This window comes from Vidua chalybeata, chromosome 9 (assembly GCF_026979565.1).
Source record: "Vidua chalybeata isolate OUT-0048 chromosome 9, bVidCha1 merged haplotype, whole genome shotgun sequence".
Classification (NCBI taxonomy): Eukaryota; Metazoa; Chordata; class Aves; order Passeriformes; family Viduidae; genus Vidua; species Vidua chalybeata.
This window is the reverse complement of record NC_071538.1, coordinates 7,006,187-7,030,702: the sequence shown is the minus strand read 5'-3', so window position 1 is coordinate 7,030,702 and position 24,516 is coordinate 7,006,187. Positions and strand designations below refer to the sequence as shown.

Genomic DNA, 24,516 nt, shown 5'->3' with positions numbered 1-24,516 from the left:
CAAAGTTCACAAAGCTGTTGTTAAATTCTGTGCTGCCCCTGGGGTTCAACCTGCAGCTGGGTCTGTGCAGGAACATGACCCACATCTGTGAAAATCCACTGGCAGAGCAATGGAGCTCCACAACGTCTTCTGGGTTTTTCTCATCTCCAGCATTCCAGGATCACTTTAAACATGTCTTTTTAGACATTTAATAAATTTTCTTTAGTAGGGAATAAAATTTACATGGTTTCAATTCACAAATTATAGCAAAACAAGCGACAGACCTAAGACCTCCTCTGCTGCAACAATAAACAGAAATCTTCCAAATCCTGTACAGAGTTTTCAAAATGAAGAGGAGATAAGGGAGACTCAAGGGAAGAGGAAGACTTAAAGCACTTATACCAACCACACCCCTAAACACATTACATTAGAATAAAATATAACACAAGACTCGACTTTGAAGACTGCCCTCAAACAACAAAAAACCCCACAATTTGAGTTGTTTTGAAGCAGAAAACTTCCTGTGATAGGGAATCTGCACTTCAAATTAGAATCTATCTATTCCTTAAGCCATTACTTGGAGAAACAACAGGGATTTCTGCACCCTTTCACTCATGTCAGCATCTCAGGAAGTGTCTTATTTTTGTCTATTGATATTAAGAAACAGAAATAATTCCACTCAACCAAAAGTTTGTATAGCCAGACTGAGGTTAATTCCTGATACTCAGACTACCCTAAAGGAAACTTTTCCCTCAATGATTATCCACAGAACAGGTTTTCCTTTAAAACCTCTGGAAGAAAATCTCTCTTTGTTTTCTACTGTGACATTATTCACCAAGCCAGCACACATTAAACTTCTGATAGCCTGGGTAAATTCCATATGCACATCAGTGCCTGTGGCATTTCACAAAAGGTCAGGCTTGTTTAATTAGCAAGATACGGAAGTGGTCTTCAAAATACTTCAAGACTTGTAAGTCCAGACTTTGATGTAAGAAATAATCATTTGCCTACCCACAATTCTTCAGCCTCTTATTTGGTCAGCAAATGATGTTGTCATTCATTTAAAATTGGTAACCTCTTCCTCAAACTGTGTTTTTCTTGCCCTTATAAAACCCAGCATCAGCCATGTCAAGCCTGTCTGGTCAGGGTGGTGGCTTTGGTAACAACTTTGCTCCCTAAACTTCCAAAGGAATTTAACAGCTCCCTGAAAGGGCTCAGGAATTCACCTGTGCTGGAAGAGTGAAAGGATGTGGTAGGAAAGAGTCTCACCCTGAAAAAAAAAAAAAAAAAAAAAAAAGAGAACCCCAAAGCAGCTTGAGCTTGGCAGCCCTCTCAAGGGAGGGAATTACCAACACTGCTTTGTCCTGGCTCATCCCACCTATTTTAGGCACAAAATGAAGGGCTCAGACTGGGACTGTGGTGGTTCTGTGTAGTCAGAAGTCAGCAGGAGGAGATGGATTTATGATCCCTCAAGAGCCAGAGCACAACTATGCTGGATGCTCTGCACCCACGCTGGAATTTCTCTTTCTGGGGTGGGCAGTCAGTGTGGGAGTCAGTCCCCCTGTGCTCAGCTGGCCAGACTGTGCCTCTCACCAAGCATCCCAAATCCTCTCTGGGCCATGCAGGGAGCAGGAATATTCCTGCTGTGTGCAAGACACCCACTCTGGACACGAGGAGTAGAGAAAGCTGAGCAGCTGAACGCAGAGGAGAGGAGGGAGTCTGGGGTTGGGAGGGAAGAGCGGGGGAAGAGGGTGCAAGTTTTGGGGAGACACAACAGAGCTGGGCTCAGGGTTCGGCTGCTGGCCACGCAAAAAAGTGAGGGGGAGACAAATCCAGAAGGACTCCTGCCCTCAGCCCCCACACTTGTGGAAGCAGCATTCTAGGATGGCTCACATTTCCAAGGAGCGGCGTTCCTGTGGTGCCAACAGCAACTGCTAGAAGAGGGCTGAGGAGGGGCTGGGACAACCCCCAAGCCCTTCCCTGGAAGGATTGGGAGGTGCTGGGGCTCTGAGGGGTCCCAGGCAGGACAGGACAGGACAGGACAGGACAGGACAGGACAGGACAGACGTACCTTGGTGCCGATGATGGAGCGCACCTCGTCGTCGGGCGAGGTGGGGGTGCCGGAGATGTCGGGGTTGCTGTTGCTGAGGCTGCGCGAGCGGTTCAGGTTGAGGCTGGCGGGGCGCACGGCCGACCTGGCCATGGTGGCGTAGTGCACGGACCCCCCCAGGCCGCCGGGACCTGCGGGGACGTCCGGTCAGTGCGGCCACCCCTCACCCAGAGCCCCTCTGGACAGCAAGGCCTGCCCAGTCAGTCCAGCCATCCTTTATCACCCAGACCCCCTCAGGACAGCCAGGCCTCTCCTGCCTGGTCACTCTGGCCTTCCTTCACCCAGAGCCCCTCAGGACAGCCATCTCTGCCTGGTCAGTCCAGTCATCCCTCACCCTCAGGACACCCAGCCCTGCCTGGTCACTCTGGCCATCCTCCATCTCCCAGACCCCCTCAGGACACCCAGCCCTGCCTGGTTACTCTGGCCATCCTCCATCTCCCAGAGCCCCTCAGGACACCCAGCCCTGCCTGATCAGTCCAGTCATCCCTCACCCTCAGGACACCCAGCCCTGCCCAGTCACTCTGGCCATCCTCCATCTCCCAGAGCCCCTCAGGACACCCAGCCCTGCCTGGTCAGTCCGGCCATCCTTCACCCAGACCCCCTCAGGACACCCAGCCCTGCCTGGTCACTCTGGCCATCCTTCACCCAGACCCCCTCAGGACACCCAGCCCTGCCTGGTCAGTCCGGCCATCCTTCACCCAGACCCCCTCAGGACACCCAGCCCTGCCTGGTCACTCTGGCCATCCTTCACCCAGACCCCCTCAGGACACCCAGCCCTGCCCAGTCACTCCAGCATGGGAATAAAAAGCTATTTTTTATCCACTGGGAAGCAGGAGGCTCCCTGTGGGATTGTCTTTAGCTAACAGGATGTTTTGCAGACCTCACACTCAAAGCCCACCAAAGGTGGGCACAGTTTTAGGTACAAAACCTTCCCAACACCTCTCAGGGCTTCCCCACTCTGTGCATGAACATTCTTTCCAAAACTTGGTTTTCCTTGGCTGTCACTCACGCCACCTCTTTCCCATCCCTTGCTCTCAGCAAGGCTGGGATTAATTTGCTTCCCTCCTGTACCCAGACATGTGTTTTATAGTATTGTACACTCCTGCTTTAAATATATATAATGTCTATATTTTATATGTATACACAAAAATAAAAGCATGAGTTTTTTTATATATAAATATGTACGTATGTATATACGTGTATATATATACACACATGCATTAAAATATGTAAAATATTATATAAATAATAAATTTAATGAATTTAGGCTCTATTTCTGGAATCAGCCCAACTTTGGTCGTCAATTGCAAGTCTTTGTTTAATTGATGGAATAGATACCCTTTGGATATCTATTCCATCCAGCCAGTGTTTAAACTTCTGTTGGAACTTGATTAAAGTATAAAAGTTCTTGTGAAGGAGACTGGGAAACATGACAGGCCAGGAGTGCATCACACCTGTCTCAGAAGAAACCTTAAACCCCAGTTTTTTGCCATAATTCACAATCCTTCAGCAGTGACACTTGTTTAAAATCATAAAATAATTGAATCTCTGACACAACTAACAGTAATTAAACTCATCTTTAAGTGGCTACACTGGCAAATTAATAACAGGGCCCTGCAGGGAAGCAGCCACACAGTTGGAGCTCAGGAGCCTCTGCCAGCAAGTGGCTTCTGCCTTCTTTTACCAAACTTGAAATAAAATAAAAAAAAAAAAAAAAAAGAGCTACCTGGTGATGGTGAGTTGGGATAGGTGTTGGGTAGGCGAAAAACATAATAAATATAGGAAGCAAGCAGGCTGTTCCTGCCATGCTGGTCCTGGTTGCCATCCAAGTTCTTGTGAAGTCTGTTTATGATCGATGCCATCGCCTCAAAAGATGCTTGGCCCAGGTTCACTGAAAGCAAAAAGGGAGGAGTTTGGTTTAGACTGCAGCAGCACCCAGGGGAGATCCTAAATGTGCTCTTCATCCACCTCCTCCATGGTAAATGGTGGGGCTTCTTAGAGCCTAGCAAGCATTTCTCATCCCAAACTGGTGTTTGAACCAGGTCTGACCAGCCTGAGAGCAGGACAGCTGCTCCAGTGATCAGCTGCCACTTTTATTATTAATAAACGTAACAAATTTAGGCTCCATTTCTGGAACCAGCCCAACTTCGGTCATCAATTGCAATGGTAACAACAGCAAGTCTTTGTTTCATTGATGGATAATACCCTTTGGATATTTATCAGGCTTTTCTTAGTTAATTATTTCTTCTATTTAAGCCTTAGCCAAAATACAAACTGTATCAAATGAACAATTTCATTTTGTTGAGAGAAAAAAGCTGCTCTGAAAATGAGCACCAAAAAAACTACACACAGACTGAAGCAGATATTCTAGAAAAATTAAGGAAAATGACAGCAGCTAAAGAATGAAAATCTTATTTTAAATAAATCCCATCACTAATGTCCATAATATTCCATGCAAACCGACTAAACCAATACAGAACACTGAAAGAGTGAAAGAACATTAAAATATAAAATAAAAATGCAGGTAAATGCTTCCCCAGAAAGATTAAATAAATAATTTATACAGCTAAGAAAATATCTTAAAAATTATTTTTAAAGCAGTCTTAGATCCTTATATTCCACCATGTCCAAACTCAGGTTTCCTACCAAAAAAAAAAAAAAAACCAGCAAAAACTGCTATTTTAAATAGTAAGGATCTAATCCTGACTTAAACTTGAGATTTTTTGTACTGCCAGAGCTTAGCCCTTCACAGGGAGCAAAAGAAGGGATTATTCATGCTGGCAGTATCAGATCCACTACAGGAACATGCAGCATCTGTATTTTCCTACTTCACCTACTTCCAGATTTTCCAAGGTGATTAATAAGGCTGAAATCCCTGCTTTCTGTCAGGATGGAGACAGCTTAACAAGCTCCAGTGCTAAAAACATGCTGAGCATCCAGGAAAATCAGGCTCTTTTTCTCGTGGCTCAATTTGGACACCAAATTCCAAGTCCTTTTTAGAAGCTTTCCATTAAATATTAAATACTGCTGCTGTGTATATCACCCCAGATCTGGATGCCAGCATGTTTTATCTGGGAGACACTTGGTATATTAGTGGCACTAAAATAAAGCATAAAAATGGACTTTTTTACTTCTACATAAATATGATAAAATTGGAAGTGTCAAACTTGCAGCTATGTAATTCTCTATAAAACTTAAATAAAATACCTATTTGGCCTGCAATGACAGGAGGTCTTACTACCAGAAGGATCAGTTTGTCAAGCAGGAGATGAAGAAATCGCACTACCGGCTCCAGTTGAGAGGAATTTAAAGCTGAAATGCTGCTCTTCAGTTCATTTTCCAAGTTGTTTTCCATAATTCTCATGTCTCCTATTCGCACAGGGAACATGTGCTCATCCAGAGCATGGACAAGTGCAAAGAACTTGTCGAGGTAAGGGTCCTACAACATGCAAAAAGCCAATAATCAGCAAGAATCCCCAAAATATCTTCATTTTCTATGGATTTGTATCTCATGGATGGGTTCTCACCCTCATTTTTCTATCTGGCCATTTAATCTCACAAAATTAGTAGAAATGGATCATCTTTGAGAGATCTGCCCATATTAAATTCTAATTCTACTTTCAAAGTTATCAAGGCAAAACTAGAGGACCCACAGACTGTGTATTCTTAGAAAAACCAGACAAAAATGCACTAAAATCACATTACTACTTACAGCACAAATAAAATACACACACCCCATCAAAATGACACAGTGGGAATTAATAAAACAAAAGCTGAAATGATTAAACAAAATGATTGTCATCTTTATTTTCAGATCAAAGAGGGAAAATACAGGGAGAAACAAAAGAGGAGGAGGGGAAAGAGAACAAGAGAACAAGAAAACAAGAACAAGAAAACAAGAACACAAGAACAAGAAAACATCATTTGCCTGGGCTGTGTTGGAGCTGTTGTATCAAACACAACAGGCTGAAAACACTGTTGGCCATTCACCCCCCTGTGAATAAAGGCCAAACCACTCATATTTTTGAGCAGAGCTTCTCAAATATACTCACAGCAGAATGTGGAAAAAACAGGTGTGCTGGCTCAGAACTGAAAATGAGATTGTAATTTCACTACAAGGGATTGTTACACCCTTCACAGCATCAACTCTGACAGCGTTTCAACTGTCAGAAGATTATTTTATTCCAGTGACTGCTCTTGACACCCACCTGAGTGTGGAGGGATGACACAGCAACAACTTCCACATTGAAAACCCCTTTGTGGTTATCCACCCACTTCATCCCTGGGAGAGGAACCTGCAGGTTGAGGAAGAATGAGAGAGGATGTGGCAGAGAGCAGAGCTTAGGCTCTGCTAATTACAATTTCGTTTATTTTCATTTATTTTGGCCAGATCACACACACATAGCCTCACAAAAACACTAAAATTCTGTCTGAATTTAACAGTTTTTAAGAAATAAATAAATGCACACACAGAGATATGTACACATACATCCTCTCATTTTTTCTCACATGTATTCTGTTGGTTTCCAGCAGGCAGAATTCAGCTCACCTCTGGAGAAAGCACTGAATAAGCCTGTGGTGGCTTTTCCAATGACACAGGAAGGCAGAACTGACCCGTCTTTAACCGGCCATTCTGCAGCATCGGGATCCACTGCAAAGAGAAGGAAACAACAAAACCACACATTTCTTAAGGCTTCCTTTGAGCTTTTGCCAACTTCCCAAGCTCTCCAACGGGATATGGGTTCACAGGGATGCTAAACAAAGAGCCAGCAAATGCATTTGAATGAATCATGTGCTGAAAAATGTAAGGATGGAAAGGCACTCACGGTGTAGCCGACTGGAGTCTCCAGAGGTGTGTTTTGTTTTTGTTGGCAACTGACGTGGTAGAAAGTAAAAAGCAGGTGGTGGTGGTCTGTCAAAGTGGCTGGAAGCTTAATCTTGATTTCCTCGTGAAAATCAGGAGATCTGTGCAGAGAGCAGAGCCTCAGCTGAGTCACCCACAGTGGTTTGCTACCCTGTGCTCGAGACTGAACCCTTTGAGTTAAAGGATCTGCAGGGAAGGGAGTGTATGGGCTATCCCGAGGGATTAAAGCTCACTTTCTGATCACAAAGGACTGGGAAAACTTCTAATCCACAAAAAAATGGGCACCAGCCTCCTCCTCACACAGGCACTCTGAACCACATGAGCAATAAACTCTTGTCTCAACGTGGACACTGCCACAAGCCCGACCTGCAGGACAGGAATCTCCCCTGGAACATCTCTCCCTGGAACATCTGTCCCTGGCATAGCTGCAAAGCCAGGAAAATGTTCCTGCTGGATTCAGCACCCCTCACCCCAGCTGCAATGGAATTATTTTCAAGACCAAGTAGCTCCAATTTGTACCTAATGTCTAAAAGACTCCATGAAAACAACAGGGGCACCTGCTCCCGTGAGTTTGGAACATAAATCTTCATGACTGCTGACTGGAGTTGTACTTGGAGCATCTGCTGAGCTGGGCTACGTGCTCAGGATCACACAAAGCTGATCTGTACCACAGCAAACAAAGACTCTGTCTCCCAGTTGTCACAAAACTCTAAGGACAGCATCAACTGGCACTGCAGTCACTGTGAGTGCTGTCCAGATGCTGATGTTAAATAATTAACACCAGTCACTGGTGAGTAACTGCACTTCCACACTGTGTTTTACCTGTTGTGATACACCACGGCTGTGTATGCTTCCTTGGAAAACTCAGGACAGCTGGATTTGCCAAAGATGACCTGCAAAAAGGGGAAAAAAACACAGGACCCCCCCTATAAAACTGTGCCAAGAATTTGTTCCATAATCCTGCAGAGACATTTAGAGCTCCATTTATTGTGCATCTGTACAGTTATATCTGCTTGTTCCCTGCCCTTTCACTGACAAGGCAGCACTTCACTTAGTCACTGAAAAGGCACAATTTCAACAACTCCAGTGACACATGGACACAGACATGGCAGAAGAACTGATGGATGGAACCACCCCTGCACAGATCTTCTCTGAGTGGGGATTACCCTGAACAAAGCTGTCACCTTTAATGCTTTTGTCATGGAAGCAAAGCTTCTATTCCAACCATGAGCAGTGTCTGCTGCAAACACAGAATCCCAGAATGGGTTGGGCTGGAAGGGAATTTAAATCCCATCTCAGGAATGACACAGGGACAGCTTCCATTATCTCAGGTTGCTCCAAGCCCCATCCAACCTGACCTTGGACACTTCCAGGGATGGAGAATCTCTTTGGGCAACCTCTGCCAGGACCTCACCACCCTTATAATGAATAATCTCAAGTTAAAATTCCAGCTGCCCCACTGTTACCTTGCAAACTCTACACAAATACACTCTTTGCTCTGAAATACCATTTTCTATTCCTCAGAACTTGTTCTTTTGAAATGCATTTCAGTGAGGTTTTAAGACAGGGGTTTCCTGACTGCCAGGAGTGCTCTGCCCTTCCCACGGAGCACAGAGGCCTCCCCTCACCGGCATGGCATTGCTGGGGTCCTCTCCATACATGAACTGCACTTTCACTGTGATGTTCCTGGCAGATCCCTGGCGGTTGGCAAAGTTAAGGCTCTGTGGATACACATAAAGGAGATTCCTGCAAGAGACAAAGGCAGCAGGTGATGAGAGAGGTCACACCTTCATTAATGCTGTTATTTAAACCTCTGTGGAAAGGCTCACAGTGAAGAGTTTGACACTTTCTGTTCTCTCAGATGCACTGCACACCCAGACAAACAACTTGTCTTTGGTAATGACCCCTTATTTCCTTTTTAAACTCTCATCATATTTTGAAACAGTTCTTGTTTGGAAGGGTACTTGAAAAATCCATCTAAAAATTCCCCAGTGATTCTACAGTCTAAGTTCAAGTGGAAAGACAACATATGAATACAAAAGCTTTATTTACTTCTACTTCATATACTTTATTTGATCAACACAAAACAGCTGGTTTCTGTTAAATACCTGCCTTCTTGTGGCCTGTCCCTTTTTTTTTTTTCTTTTCTCTTTTAAATCTCTTGACATCAGGATAACTTCAGGTTACATTTCTCCTCTGAAAATGGATTAAACTAAATGGATACATGTAGCTTCAGGTAATGAGAACACTCCCAGGTAGCTAAAGATCTGTTTCAAAGTCTGAAGTAAAGAAGTGCTCATCACATCCACAGGGAATGTGGCAGGACATAATGGGAGAAAACTTCAGCACAGGAGATTTAGGTGAGGCACAAGGGAAAATGTTCTGGCTGTAAGGAGAGTCAAAGCAGTAGAACAAATTGCCTTGGAGGGTGTGAAACTTCCATTTTCTGGTGGTTTCTCAGGACAAGTGAGGCAGACACTCTTCAGATGGGTTTAAAGACAGCCTCAACCTTCACTGGGCAGGGGACACATTCTGGAAACCCCTTCCAGTCCCATTTCTCCAAGTCTCTGATTATTTTAACAGCCATGAGAGATGCAAAATTCTGCAGTATTTTCTGTCCTCCGAGCCCTGCTGGGCCCTTGCCAAGGTGAAAGTTGGATTCACACTTCATCAGCAAAACTGTCCACTACAAACCCTTACCTGTCCTTTGTGCAAATAATTTAGATCTACACAAAGTTCCCTGATGTTCTTTTAAAGACAAAAAAAAAAAAAAAAACAAACCAACATCCCCCACAGACTTTTCCATCTCAAAAATCAGTTATTCAAAGGAAATGAACGTTCTTTTGCTGCCAAACAAGTCTAAATGTATGAATTGTTACACATCTTCTAAACACCAGCCTGGAAATCCCCATTCCACCTCCCCACACAGCCCTGCCCACTACACCAGCATCATCCTCCTTGGCCAGGGGAGGCTGCAGCTCCAGCCAGGGGATGGCCCAAACACTGCAGAATCAGCCCTCTAACAGCCCTGGCTTGTGAGGCAAGAGGATAAAGAGGTTCCCTTCCCTCTGGGAACTGTTCCGTGGGTCTGAACACAATTTGTGAGTGGTTTCCAACTGTTCCTTGTCCCAGAGAGACAAGAGATGCCAGATGGGCTCAGAGGAGTGAAGTGAGGAGCACAGCAGGACAACTTTTAAGGCGTAATAAAGCAGCTGCTGTCGAGTGCTGGCAGCAGGAGGCTGGTAACAAAAAGACTCTTTTTTGGATTCTCAGGAGGGCAGTAACTCAGGGAAAGTACCTGGTGCCTTTTAGATGCCAGGAGTTTCCAAAACACCTGCACTGGTGGGACGCACTCCTGGAGGAGCAGCTGCAAAGGGAGGCTGTCCTTGGCTGCCTGAAATGGCACTAATGACAAGATTTTGGCCAATGAATCCCACCCAAGGACTTGGTTTTGATGGCAATTCCATCTGCACCCCAAAGAGTCCACCTACACAGCCACAGCTAATGCTGATCCTAAGGAATTCCCTAAGAGCAGTTCAGGGGTATTTGGAGCAGCCTCATGAGCAAGGCTCTGCTTCACCCCTGCAGGCAGAGGAATAAGCTTAGCAGGCAAGTGGGAATTTCTTCCCTCTCAAGTCCTTCATGGTGAATTAAGTTTTGGAATCCCATCCCCACTGGTCACTTTGCCAAATCAATGCTCTCCTACTATTTCAGAGGGGACCAGGGCCATTTTTGTGACTCTCCTAAATTACTTTGTTCTGCCATGAATACATTTGCTGCTTGATGTTCTTTTAAAATGAAAATGGATATGAAAATTTACTCTAAAATGTACCTTGCTCATAAAACTTTTATTAAGTATTATTAGTGCTTAAGAGAAAGATTTAAGGTATTTGTGAAGCCAGGCTACAGGATCCCTATATTAAAGGCAGGCTTATGCAAAGGATTGATTTATGCTGAGGAAAGGGACAGGTTGTTCCCCTCTCCACTGCTTTTCAAGCCCTCATTAAAGGGCATTTCACTAGGAAGAAGCTCTTGGTGCTCATGGGATTTGAGATGCATAGATCCCACTGCAATAGGGGACAGGGGGATGTTCCCCCCTGTTCAGGCAGCCGCTCTCCAGAGGGTTTCCTGTTACAGGCATCTTCCCTTTGTGGAAAACTTACATGGAAAGAGGGGAAAAAATGCCCAGCTGGCAAATCAGAATGTGACCCCAAATGGAAAAATCCTGCTTGACCTTACCACAGAATCCCAGACTGGTTTGGGTTGGAAGGGATGTAAAGATCACCTCATTCCATCCCCTGCCATGTCTAGGGACACGTTCCACTGTCCCAGACTGTGCCAAACCCTGTCCCACCTGTCCTTGGACACTTCCTGGGATGGGGCAACCACAGCTGCTCTGGACAAACTGTGCCAGGGCCTCGCCACCCATGCAGAAATGAATTTATTCCCAATATCTAATCTAATCTAAACCTACTCTCTTTCAGGTTAAACCATCACCTCTCATCCTGTCACTCCAGGCCATTGTCCCAAGTCCCTCTCCAGCTGTCCTGGAGTCCCTTTAGGAACTGGAAGGGGCTCTAAGATCTCCCCAGAGCTTTCTCTTCTCCATCCCCAGCTCTCCCAGCCTCTCTTTTACACCACATAACTAAAAACCTCAGATCTTCCTGTCTAAACACAGTTACAGCAGCCATGGAAAGGGACTGATGGCTGAAAAAGTGACAGGAGCATAATAAATGTCTTGATTTCCATCAATAAAAGTTTCAGGCAGGAGCTGTAAACCCAAGGGCTTGGGTTTGGAACTTTTATTAAAATGCTATGCCAAATATATGCAAAGCTTATCCTATTATCTCAAACAGATCTCTGAAGTGCTTTTACTTCCATAAAATAAATTGCTAAAGTGCAAAGGCTTCCCAAGCCATGGAAATAATGGCACTAGGCACTCCTCTAAATATTTATGTAATATCATTGCAGCCATTTTGCAAAATCCTTCACAAAGGTATTAAAACATTAAGAGCTGCTCCTAACTCTTACAATGAAAATTTCTATGAATGAATTTTCTTATTATGAAAATTTCCCTTTTCAGTAAAACCCAGAGACCTTTTTCTTTGCTTTATTCCTACTATAAAAATCATTTAAAGCCCATATAATCAGGGTCACCTAGGTGCATGAAAGTTCTTCAGGATCATGTTTGTTATATACATCTTTTCCAGACTGGGCTGACAACTCTCAGAGGATTCCCTCTCAGGGTTTCCAAAGCTCTTGAATATGGTTTAGTCATGCCAGAAGCCTTTCTCCTCTCTGCTTTCCTGTGTCCCACTTTTCTTCTGGATTCTGGGACTGTTGTGACATCTAGGGGTGCTCTGTAGTGAGTTTAGCACTGCCTGACTTCACTGGCCTTGGCATTAATATAGAAACGTGCTTGGCAGCTAATTAGTGCTTCATTAATATTTGACATCAGGGCTTTCTGGCTGCCTTTTCCCTTTGGAAAACAAACCTTTTCCATAGGTAGTGTCATGCCTGAGCAGCGCCAGCAGCACATGGGACACAAAAGCTGTAGGAACCTGGTAGAATGTCTGATCCCCAGTTGCTATTTCTTCAGTAACCCCTGTATTTTTCCAAAGACTAAGCCAAGAAGAAAGTTTTTTGGGAGGTGATGGGGTTAGGAAGAATTCAAAATAAACCAGAAAGAGTTCTTGCATGAAATAGTTAAAAAAAGAAAATGGTTCATTTGAAACCACATAAAACCAGAGCCACTTAAGTACTATGAAGTGGATTGAAGAATGTCTATATGTTTGTATTGTTGGTTTTTTGGTGGTTTTTTTGTTGGTTTTTTTTTTTTTTTTTTTTAATTTTACAACCAGTTCTTCAAGTTTTGCAGCTCAAAATCCCTGTGTCAGATGCCAGAGAAACAATTCAGAATTGTTTTTTTGAAGGAATCCCTATTCTGCCCAGAGCTGGGCCTGATCATCTCCCTGCTTCTGATGCTTTTCCATACTTCAGGTACTCCAGTAACTCTGATCCCAATCATACTGGCACAAAATATTCCCCAGCAATTCATCTGAGATCTAAAATACTTTCACAGTATTTAATTGTGAATGGGAAGGTTACTTGCGTATTACCAACCCCTGAGCACAAAAAAAATTCAACATATGAGGTAAAAATTTCATTTTTTAAACATTTCTTTCTACAGATGCTTCATATCATACGTGCATATGTACATCAACAACATAACAAAAAGTCCAGGGGAAGAATTTCCAAACATACACAAATTTAGCAAAAACCTGAAAACTCTCCAAAGTACATTGTGCAATGTTTGATTTTGCTTTCTTGGATTGCTATGAATGAGTCCAGAAAGAGAAATATCTTTGACTCACACTGCAATACTACCCAAAAAACCCCACGTTTCCATGCAGAGACCCACTGCAGAACTGGGCATTTATTTCAGAGCACTTGCAGCCTTTCTTTATGCAGTGTGAATCTTAAACAGCAAAAAGAACGGTAAGGTGAGAAATGCAAGCGAGGTATTATTTATCTCACCCACCTCTGCAAAGCAGCTCTTAAAAAATAAGTTTTATATGGTGTAAATTACTGCACAAACCTTAACACAGCAGAATCACATCCAGGCAATCTCTGGACCTAATTCCCTCTTTCTCACTTAATCTGGGCTCGATGACAAGTAAATCCACTGCAGCACAATGAGTTACATCAGAAAACGGCCGGAGATGAAAATCAAGTTGTGTGAATCATCTGGGAATATTTTGCCCTTCCACAGCTCATCAAGGAGCTTCACCACCTGAACATCCAGCGCTCTCAAACATGGTAAAACCCTTTCACACTCCTGAGGCAATAAAGGGAACCAAACAACACAAACAAGGAGCAATTTGAGCCCTTACCGAGATTATGACCCAAAATTAACCTATTGAAAAGAGTTGTGTGAAAAACACCGTGTCATCAATAACATTTTACACCAGAAGGCCCGGCAGATGGAAAAGTTCAGACCCAGTTTAATCAGCAACGTGCCCGTCTCTCAATTTTATCTTCCCAGGTATCAACCTACATTCAGGAGGGGTTACACTCGTTCAAACACACACAGCTTAATGATCAACCCGCTGCTCTGCCTCTCCTAAAATGAAGAGCAGTATAAATAGATCAAGTTCTGCAACCCAGAACGGCCACAGAGCACGAGCTGTCACTGGGAAAAGTCTCTGCATCCTGAGCAAAGAGAACCAAGAGCAGGAAACATGAAGATCATTCCAGTTTTACTATTCCTGGCCCCCCTGGCTCTCCCAACTGGAGGTGACAAGGATTTTTATTCCGTGGGTTCCGCCGGATCTCCCGAAACGAAATCGAGATTTGCAATGTTGGACGACGTCCGAATCTTGGCCAATGGACTCCTCCAGCTGGGGCATGGCCTCAAAGACTTTGTCCACAAGACCAAGGGGCAGATGAACGACATCTTTCAGAAACTCTACATTTTTGACAGGTCCTTTTACGAGCTCTCCCTGCAAACCAGCGAAATCAAGGAGGAAGAAGAACAGCTCCGACAAACCACGGCCAGGCTGCAAATCAACAACGAGGAGATAAAGAACCTCTCACAGGAGATGAACCTAAAGATCGAAGACCTCATCCAAAACAAAATCCAGCTGCAGGAGCAAGTGTGGGGACTGGAGGACAAGGTCACCAAACTGGCCATTTTCCAGCCTTCGGTGCAAGAGACAAAAGAAATTTCTTCACTCAAAGTAAGTGACTTGTGAAAAGCCCTGACACAATGAGCCAAAATACACTGCAATGCCATCATCAGTAATTATGCAATAGAAGCTCATGCTTCCCCTTGCTCCTCACTGGAGTACTAGTCTGCATTTTGAGAAAGAAATCACTGTAATAAGCTTTAAAAAATCACTGCCTTACTCTGACACAGCGTTAATTTTGCAGTAAAATTCCCCAGCAAAATCAGTGAAAAACGGTGAAATTATAAAGCTCTGTATTACTTTCAGTATTGATTTGCAAATTGATTTTAAGGAATTTTGTCATCACAATGATAAAAAAGATTTGCAATCGAGAAAATTATGAGATTCCCAAACCCATGGGTTTGTACATCACCAGCTCATCCCAAATCCATGCAGTGGGAACCACCTGCTCAGTGCAGAAACAGGGAGCTTAAACCTTTAAGAGGGGCATTTATTGCACCTGTAGGACCTCCAGAACCAAACCTCTTACAAGTGTTAATAAAATCAATATGCAAATCATGCAAGCAGTTAGGTGGGTATAAGGTTTTCTATAGAAAAGGAAATACTAACTGTACTTTGCAGAAGTATAAAATGGCCAAGTAATTTGTATGGGAAAATGCTGGATGTTTGTGTCAAAGCAAAAAGATGAATCCTGATCTCTCCAATCCCAAACTGATATCCTAAATGCTGGCGGATTTTTCCCTTTTTTGATGAGTGCCATCTATCTAGTTTGAATCAAGGGCCAATTCCACAGAACATAATTGTTCTGGATGTGAAAATGGAAGGAAAAGAGCAATTAAAAAAAGAGTCTACAAAGCTGCCAGTAGTTTGTCTCCAAAAAATGGGTGCTCACTTCAGAAGCAAAGAAAATTTTCAATTTAGAGGGAAAGCAGGCAAACCTCTGGAGCTGGACTTTGATGATCCTTGTGGGTCCCTTCCAGCTAGGGATATTCTAGGATTCTCTGGAAAAGGGAAGGCAATGTTCAGGGGTTTGTGCCTCTCAAAACTGGTCCCAGGACAAGAGTTACAGAGGCAGCACCACTGCTGAAGGTCTTCTGCTGCTCCTAAGCCTCCTCCATCCTCCTCTCCCTGTCCTCAGGCTTTCGTGGAGCAGCAGGACAACAACATCAAGCAGCTCCTGAGAATCGTGGAGGACCAGCACGTGCAGCTGGACAGGCAGCACAACCAGATCATGGAGCTGGAGGACAAGGTACAGGAACCACCCCTGCTTGTCCTTCCATCTCTCCTGACACTGAGGGAGCTGAGGGTCCAACCCTTGGGGTCAGGCACCCCTTGTTGAGTTTGGGGTGCAGAGGAAGCTGGGGATCATTTTGAGGTACCTGTTTTGGGGAAAGGCTGCAGTGCTGCCAGGCAGGAGCTACAGCCAACAACAGCTTTGAGATCTTGTCTCTCAGCACCAGGCTGCTGCATTTCCTGACTGCTCATTTGGGGTTTTTTTCTCTTATTATGTATCCCATTATTGCTCTTCCAATTGGTCTGGAAGTCTCATTGCTCTCTACCTCTTTCTTAATTTCCAAAATCCACTCCCAGAGTGGAAGTCCAACATGCATCACTGTAATACAGTACAACCAGCATGATCAGGTTTCATTTATTCTGAGAGGAAAATGCATTTCAGCCTAAGGAACTGCAGGTTCTGTCCTCCTTAGCTGTTGGTATTATTGGCCTAAGTGATGTCACCTGAGGAAATAAGTTAAATCTGTTTGCCCTTTAAGGTGCACCACAAGAGAAGAGGTCATTTCCCCCTCTCATGAACCCTACCCTGCCAGAGCAGTAGCACAGCTGGCAGTCCCACTCCTAAAATCCACCAGCGTGGAGCTGCAGTTATTTTTATGTGGTAAATTGGGTATTCCACAGGGTTACACTCTCAAGAAAAATTATTCTCTGCATGACATTGTCTTGATCCATGAACCTCATCACTCCAGAGCCTTGGGAAGTTAACAGTGTGATTATGGTTCTTCCAGCTAAACCACATTGAGCTCCAGGAACTCCTGGAGAATTCCTTCCTGGAGGAGCAGAAGGAAGCAGAGCCCATCCCCTCTGCTCTGCACAGGCCCACGGCTGGGACATACAGAGCTGATGGTGAGACCCCATCTCTGAGATGTGATTACAGCACATGCTGCCTTCCCACCCCCTCTGGGACAGCCTTGGATTGGTTTGTAGGAGCCAAAGACTAAAAGGAGAAGATTTTTATGCTATACACTGGGCTGTGGGAAGGAATTGGATTTCCTTCTTTGGAAAAAATGTCATTATCTATTTAGCCCCACTCCAGCTGTACTTGTCTCTGGGGTGACACACAGGAACAATGTCCAAAAATGCAGTAACAGGATCCATTCCCCTCTTGTAAACATGCTGTGACCACACTTTTACCCATGTCTATCTTGTGGAGCCTCAATAGAGAACTCATTACTTCACACTGGCTAATTATAAGATTTAGAAGTCCTTTCTTTGAAGTTGAAAGGCACTGATGAATTGTAGCAGTGAGCACAGTATTTACTAGGAACTTTACAAAGGGTAGGAAAGACATTTGCCAGAGTCTAGTCTTAGGCCTTAGAAACTTTCCAAAATCCTCCAGACTGAAGCCCTGCCTAACTTAAAAAACACAGGCAATCCAACCTGTTCACACCTTGGCAGCTGCACTATTATGCCCAAAGCAGTCTGTCCATTCCATGACGTTTATTGTAAAATAAAATTACCAGTATGAACATTCCCGTTTCTGTCTTTAGCTCTCAGCTCAGCACACCCCAAGCAGGATTTCTAACGGGCTGTTTGCTTCCCCAGGTGCTGCTGCTGACTGCACTGCTCTCTACCACACTGGGGTGCAGGCCAGTGGGGTCTACACTATTCAGCCCAATGGCTCAGAAGCTTTCAGTGTCTACTGTGAAATGAAATTTGGTAAGAGCTGCGCCAGCAACAGTCTAATTTTCACAGAAATATCTTCCTCTAAGCCAAACAACTTTGTCCCTTCCCAAAGTACAGAAAAACTTGTGATTTATGATCCTCTTGACTTCTCTTAGTGGCCTGTCTGCTCTGAACTCAGGTTTCCCATATCCTGAAATTTCCTTATCACTGCTCCCGTTCTCTACTCCCCTCTTGCTTATACTGAGGAAAGGACATGCAATCATGTGCCACAAATTAAGGATATCCAAATCCCAATCCTTTAGCTGTGGGTAATGAAAATGGTCATTACAAAAGCCATTATAGGGCAACCATGAATGCATTTCCCAAAGAAAAGCAAACCATTTACTTTTACAGAAGTAAAATTTTGTTCATTAATACAGCTTTACACTGAGCTGTGCCAAACACCCAGAGAAGTGAGTCCTGGGATGGGACTGCCACACGTTTGGGTGGCACAGCAGCCAGGAACACAGCTGTCATGTCACCTTCCTAAGGAACCCAAGTTTGTTCCTTTTGCCACCCACAGCTTGGCCAATTCCCTCATGGCCTGGTTTCTCTGCACCCCCAGAGCTGCTCTGTGCCTGTCCCACATCCCCTTCCCGTGCCCTCAAGAGAGCTGGGGAACATGTGGGGCCACCTCACGTGTCTGGATGTGCAAACACAACTCACAGGGCTGCCCTCTGCAAAAAAGCTCCTTTGCTTACATTTGGTGGAGCAGCTGAAGTGAGGGTGTCATGACCTGGGCTCAGGGGAGACCCCCCTGGAGCTGCAGCCTGGACACAGCCCCAGCACCTCGTCCCTGCCCCAGAGCTGTGCCAGCAGCCAGCCACTATCAGCAGAGTCTGACCCTCTGAGCCAATGTCTGGGGCTCTTCTTATCTCTTCTTTATCAATTTCTCTGTCTCTCAGCCCTCATAAACAAGTGAAACGCAGTCAAGGCAGCCTAACCGAATAATTCTGTCACAGGAGTCACCCCGGGTGTGGCCAAGGACACTTGAAGGGCCCTGGGCTCTCTCCAGTTGGGCTCATTTGAATCCCCTTGATGAAGACCTCAATTAACTCATTCCACCTGAACATGAGAGCAGCCCAGAGCACACTCAGGGACAGGGAATGAGGCCAAGGCCAAGCTGTGACTTATTTCCCTTTTTCACAGGCACATCCTGGACTGTAATCCAGAAGAGAGTGGATGGATCATTGGATTTCAACCAAACTTGGGATGCCTACACAAATGGTTTTGGTGACCTCAACGGTAAATATTCCTTTCTTGTGTGTCTCTTGGTATCAATTGATTTGAGAAGCTGAATCTTCTTATGGAAAGGAAAGCAGACTAAACCTGCAAAAAACAGCTGACTGATTTATTGGAAATAGCAGGAAGTGCTTGCTAGAACACATAACTCGTGAAATTCTCAAAGACATCCCTTCAAATGTGTGTTTAGAAACTGAATCAAGGCCAGAATGCTTTAAACACCATTTCATCAAGATTTTACTACTTATAAAAGCACCTCTCAAAGCATTTCAAATACACACAGAGGCAAAACCTCACAAAGTTGCTGTCACTACTTTGTCTGAACCTTCCTGCAATCCTGTTACCTTTAAAATCCCATCCATTTTTCCAGCCCCAGGAGAGCCCAAGGCTGTGTGTGCTCCCCTGAGCAAACACCTCAGGCTTCTCCAGAGTGGCCAATCCCCTCCATGGCTGGATAGGGTGAGGAAACACCCACGTTCCCAATGTTAATCATCAACTCCAAAGAATTTGTAGCACCAAGTGCTGCCCAACAGCCTCCTCATCCAGAATCTTCTCCTTGTTTTTCTGGTACGAAATGAGTGACCTCTTGTTTGGGAAAGAGACTGACTTTCTAAGCATAGAACAGATCTAAACCTCACCAAGGTGAGCAGCAATATTGACTTATTTCCACATCTTTTATAATAAAGAGCTGCTGTATCTCAACCTTTCCCTCAGTTTTGGGACAGGAGCTCCCAGCTGAGGTAACTTTCAGCTGTAAAGTTTATCTGATCCTGCTGGATGCTTTAGTGGCTCCTTGGTTGGTCTCACAATTCCCAAATATTGCACCAAGATGCAGCAAAATGTTTTCAGTGCTGGGTTTTACAGAGAATTTCACTGCTCTCAGCTATGTCCTACTCAGTGCTCTGCTGCATCTTCTGAGGGGATAAAATAAACCAGGTTACAACTCCTAACCTGGAAATCAGGGAGTATTTTCTTCAAGCATCTTGTGCTCTATGGCTTTAAATGCCAGCTGTGTGCCTGGCACTCACATTCGGCCCCACTCTGTACATGTGGCAATTACCTGCACTGATAATAAGCTACTTAATGAATATAATATATGAAACCAATTAAACTAATGATCAGAAATTCCAGCAAAAGAAAAATTCCCTTTGTACAGGAGGGTGTTGAAACCCCAGTTTGGTTCTGCAGCTCTTTCCTCCCAAAATGCAACAATTGCCATTAGGTTTTATGTATGTCACCCGCTTCATTTGTCACACACTTCCAATTACACACCTCTTAAATGTCTCCAGCTCCCTCTCAGAGTTCCACACGAGGTGGGAAACTTAAAGGGGGAAGCTCCAGTTCATTTAGAACTCTTGCTTTTATTGATCATCAGTGTGCAATTAAGCAGAGGTAAACAAAAAGAATGTAGCAGCAGACCTCTGCAAAGAGCAACAGTCCCCAAGACTCAAATCACTGATTTAATTAAAGCAATTAATAAAGCCTTTTAAATACTGTATTTTCACAACACTACTTGCAGGTTATCCCTAAAACCATCTCTTCCCTCCAACTTTGCAGAGGAATTCTGGCTGGGCCTGAAGAAGATCTACTCCATCACCCAGCAGGGGAATTACCTGCTGCGGATCGAGCTGCAGGACTGGAGAGGGAACAGGAGGCACATTGAGTACAGCTTCAGCCTAGGGGGCCCCAGCACCAACTTCACCCTGCAGCTGTCCAGGATGTCCGGGAGCATTCCCAACGCGCTCCCGGAGCACGCCGAGCTGCGCTTCTCCACCGCAGACCACGCCGGGAACGCGGCCAGCGGCTCCGGCTGCCCCCAGAGCCACCCAGGTACGGCCCCAAGGGCACAGCAACTGCTCTGCTCCACACTCACTGCACCACGGAATGGCCGGGCTGGGGAGGGAGCTTAAAGCTCATCCTGGGGGTGCTCAGCCTGGAGAAAAGGAGACTCAGGCTGACCTCAGCACTCTCCACAGCTCCTGAAAGGTGCCTGTGCTCAGCTGGGCTTGGGCTCTGTCTCCAGGCAGCACTGACAGAGCCAGAGCACACAGGCTCAAGCTGTGCCAAGGAAAATACAGGTTGGATATCAGGAAAAGGCTTTTCCAGAAAGGTGATAAAGTTCTGGAATGGCTGCCCGGGGAGGTGGTGCAGTCACCATCCCTGGGTGTGTTTAAACAGCCTGGATGTGGCACTGGGTGCCAGGGTTTAGCTGAGGTGCTGGGGCTGGGCTGGACTCCATGATCTTGAAGGTCTCTTCCAACCCAGTCATTCTGGGAATTCTGTTTCAACCCTGACACCTTCCACTATCCCAGGCTGCTCCAAGCCCTGTCCAGCCTGGCCTTGGACACTTCCAGGGATGGAGAATCCACAGTCTCTCCAAACAACCTCTGCTAGCCCCTCACCACCTTCACAGGGAAGAATTTCTTCCCAATATCCCACCTAATCCTCCCCTCCTGTGCAAATGACCAACGCCAGGAACAGAACGGGCAGCACAGGTTGAAATAACCCCCAGGATTAGATTCCAAACTCTGAAGCAAAGGGCTGTCCCTCCTCTGATGCCTGGTCTGGTGTGACAGCCCCAGGTTGGGTTGTTCGATCCCTTGTTGCAAAAAATCCAAAGACAAACTGACTTCTATCTCCTTTTAGGCTAAAACTATAAAGTTAATAATGAGTGAGTTTCCATTCAAAGGCAGATTTTAGGTGCTTGCCATATATACACAATATAATCACTCTCAAAAGAGCAAGAGATGCAAGGCTGAAGCCATTTCTCCTTGGAGATAATTTGGTTAAAGGGTTCTTAATTAAGAACCCTTAAACCCTTTGTAAATCTCTGATTTACAAAGCTTTTATGTTTGCCAGTTTATAGCAGAAAGCAAACAACTGAAGAAGCAATTAAATGACTGAACCACAGGATACAAAATTGTCCTCCAGCCACCTGCTTCATGCAACAAACCCTTTGTACATCATCCTAGGCATTCTTGAAAATTGTGGATGCCTGAAAGAATGCCAAGAGGGACATCTCATGTCCAGGGAAGGGCCCCTCAGGACAAGGACATTGAGGGGCTGGAGCATGGCCAGGGAAGGGAATGGGGCTGGGGAAGGGTCTGGAGCAGCTGAGGGAACTAGGAAAGGGGCTCAGCCTGGAGAAAAGGAGGCTCAGGGGGGCCCTTGTGGCTCTGCACAGCTCCTGACAGGAGGGGACAGCCAGGGGGGTCGGGCTGTGCTCCAGGGAACAGGGACAGGAGGAGAGGGAACAGCCTCAAGTTACACCAGAGGAGATTTAAATTGATTGGAGGGAAAATTTCTTCATGGAAAGGGTTGTCCAGCCTGGCACAGCTGCCCAGGGTGGTGGAGTCCCCATCCCCAGTCCCTGGAGGGATTTAAAATCCAGGCAGGTGTGACATTTGGGGACATGGGTCAGTGGTGGCCTTGGCAGTGCTGGGGAATGGCTGCACTCAGTGACTTTTGAGGACTTTCCCAACCCAAACAATTCAGTGATTTGGGAATCCTGGGTAAATGCCAATTTAGCTGGAATTTAGGTCTAAAGCAGATTTATGTTGCAGAGAGGAGCTGTTTACTCTGCCATAGACTGACATTCCCACATTTCTCCTCAGGAGGCTGGTGGCACAGTGAGTGTGAGGAAACCAACCTGAACGGGAAATACGTCACGCCAAGGTCCAGGGGAAGGCTGGACAGAGGAAAAGGTTTATACTGGAAGCCTAGGAAAGGAAGATACTACCTGCTCAAATCAACCAAAATAATGATCCACCCAACAGACTTAAAAAGCTTTGACTGAGTGCTCAACCTGCTGCATTTTAACTCAGAGCAAACACAATGAACTTCACCACACCAAAGGACTTAATGCTGTGTTTACCAACAGATGCCACGTCCCAGTCCATGCCCTGCATGGAATTTCTCCAAAACATAAACCTGAGGCATCTGAGATGGTCTTACAAAGTGTCTGGTGAGTATTGTCATTCCCTCAAGCCCCAGTGTCAATGTGCTGCAACTTTTTGTGGAGTTTTTCCCTCCCCTGGATGAAATTCTAATGTCTAGGAGCCAACCTGTCACATATTGGATAATATTGTTTGGGGGAATGTGTTTTCAGGCTGTGCATTCCTTTCTGGGTTGTGTAGTAGGGAAAACAAAAAGTGTTTTCTGGGAACAAAGAGCTGGCAAAACCCTATGGAAAACATTTAGGGGGAAAAAAATTTTGTTTCTTGAAGTAACTAATTGAATGCTTGGTTCATGCTTTTGTTGTGGAATGTTTTAGGAGCAAATGAAAGATGGGTAATTCCTCGTTTTAGGGCTCTGGGTATTTGCAGACAGTTTTCCAGGAGTGTAGCTGAGGCCAATCCATGCTCTCTGGAGCTCTGTGCAGGTGTGTGCACACACAGGGGGTCAGAGCAGCCCTGCTCCTCTGGATCCCACAGATCCCACAGAGCAACTGCACAGCTGGGGCTGCTCACGGGAAGTGAAGAGCCAAACTTCAAACTCACTGAAAGGAGGAAGAGATCTGCTCTCCTCACCTGAAATGAATCAGAGCCAAGCCTTTGTGACCTTTCAGTCCAACCAGCTAAGGAATTAAATAACCAAGTGAGCACACAACCAAAACACCTTTCACTTAGGGAACAGCTGCTCCAATGGGGTCAAGGGTGCCAAGCCACAAACCCAGTAGGCAGAGCCCATGGGACAGGGCTGGTCCAGCTCCTGGGGACACTCATGTGTTGAACTTCAGCTGCAGAACACTGAGTGACAGCCTCGGGCTGGCCCTGGAAGTGCCGAGTGACAAAACCCCCAATCCTGCAGTTCCCCTGAGTCATATTGACTTGTTTATCTTCCCCAACCCTTGTACAGTGTGGATTTTTTATCTCAGCACAGGAAATGGTTTTGGTTGTCATTTGTCAGAGTGAAACCCCGTGAACAGAATGTGTTAATTACAGAAATGCTGCAATAAAAATCCTTTTACTTCTCAAGGGTTTGTAACAGAGATGAGATCATGCAGTGTTGCCTATTTGTACTGGTTTACTGTAATGTTAAATTACCTGTCCAATAAATAAATAGACAAATAAGTAAATGGCTGAGACTTTTCAAAATACAAGAAATGGAACTCGACTAAACCCTTCTTGTAAGCTTTGATTTATAAAAATCTGGTTTGTATCTAAAGATAAATAAAGGATTTGCTAAGTTGGTGAAATTACTCAGCTGATGAAGACAATTCCACTCAACCATGTAATGTCTTCAAAGATACTGTGAAAAAGCTTTAAATTAATAATGGTACATAATGAAAAGAAATCTGGTCCAAGCCTGGATTTTGTTATAGAAAGATTATTGTTTCCCAAGATATTTAGAAAAATTTCCTATTTTTCAGGGCTTCAGAGGATTTTTTGTCAAGTATTGTAAACAAAGAAATTGCTTGGAAACCAAAATGGAAATATGAACAAAGGGATTATATATTTTCTCTATTTCTATCCCTCACTTTAAAGAAAGAAAAAAAGTCACTGAAGTGGCATAAATTAATAAAACCAGTAGGAGAATGGTGACTTTAACAAAGAAAAAAAAAAACCCTCCATAAAACTGGAAAGAATTTAACCAAATGGAGAAATGGAGAAACCTCTCCCGTGTTCTTATTCACAGCCAAGTTTGATGCAAACCTGTTTGTCCCTCCCCAGCTG

The 24,516-nt window shown here is 44.8% G+C and overlaps 2 protein-coding genes across 12 annotated transcripts in view; one reads left to right on the top strand and one right to left on the bottom strand.

Moving 5' to 3' along the window:
* DOCK7 (dedicator of cytokinesis 7) overlaps positions 1–24,516 on the bottom strand; it is a 95,272-nt gene that overhangs the window by 34,413 nt on the left and 36,343 nt on the right. For all 11 annotated transcript variants that reach the window (XM_053950401.1, XM_053950402.1, XM_053950403.1 and 8 more), the window contains exons 15-22: positions 8,582–8,699; positions 7,776–7,846; positions 6,916–7,054; positions 6,639–6,740; positions 6,298–6,384; positions 5,297–5,528; positions 3,816–3,980; positions 2,051–2,220 (exon numbers count right to left, since the gene is read on the bottom strand). In XM_053950401.1, the coding sequence (XP_053806376.1) occupies positions 2,051–2,220; positions 3,816–3,980; positions 5,297–5,528; positions 6,298–6,384; positions 6,639–6,740; positions 6,916–7,054; positions 7,776–7,846; positions 8,582–8,699 (1,084 nt within the window). The remainder of the gene's footprint in view (positions 1–2,050; positions 2,221–3,815; positions 3,981–5,296; positions 5,529–6,297; positions 6,385–6,638; positions 6,741–6,915; positions 7,055–7,775; positions 7,847–8,581; positions 8,700–24,516) is intronic.
* ANGPTL3 (angiopoietin like 3) lies at positions 14,153–23,951 on the top strand. Its single transcript, XM_053950409.1, has 7 exons — positions 14,153–14,692; positions 15,780–15,890; positions 16,663–16,780; positions 17,480–17,593; positions 18,749–18,844; positions 20,399–20,671; positions 22,456–23,951. Exons 1-7 carry the CDS (start codon positions 14,195–14,197, stop codon positions 22,635–22,637), a joined length of 1,392 nt encoding a protein of 463 aa, XP_053806384.1. The 5' UTR covers positions 14,153–14,194; the 3' UTR covers positions 22,638–23,951.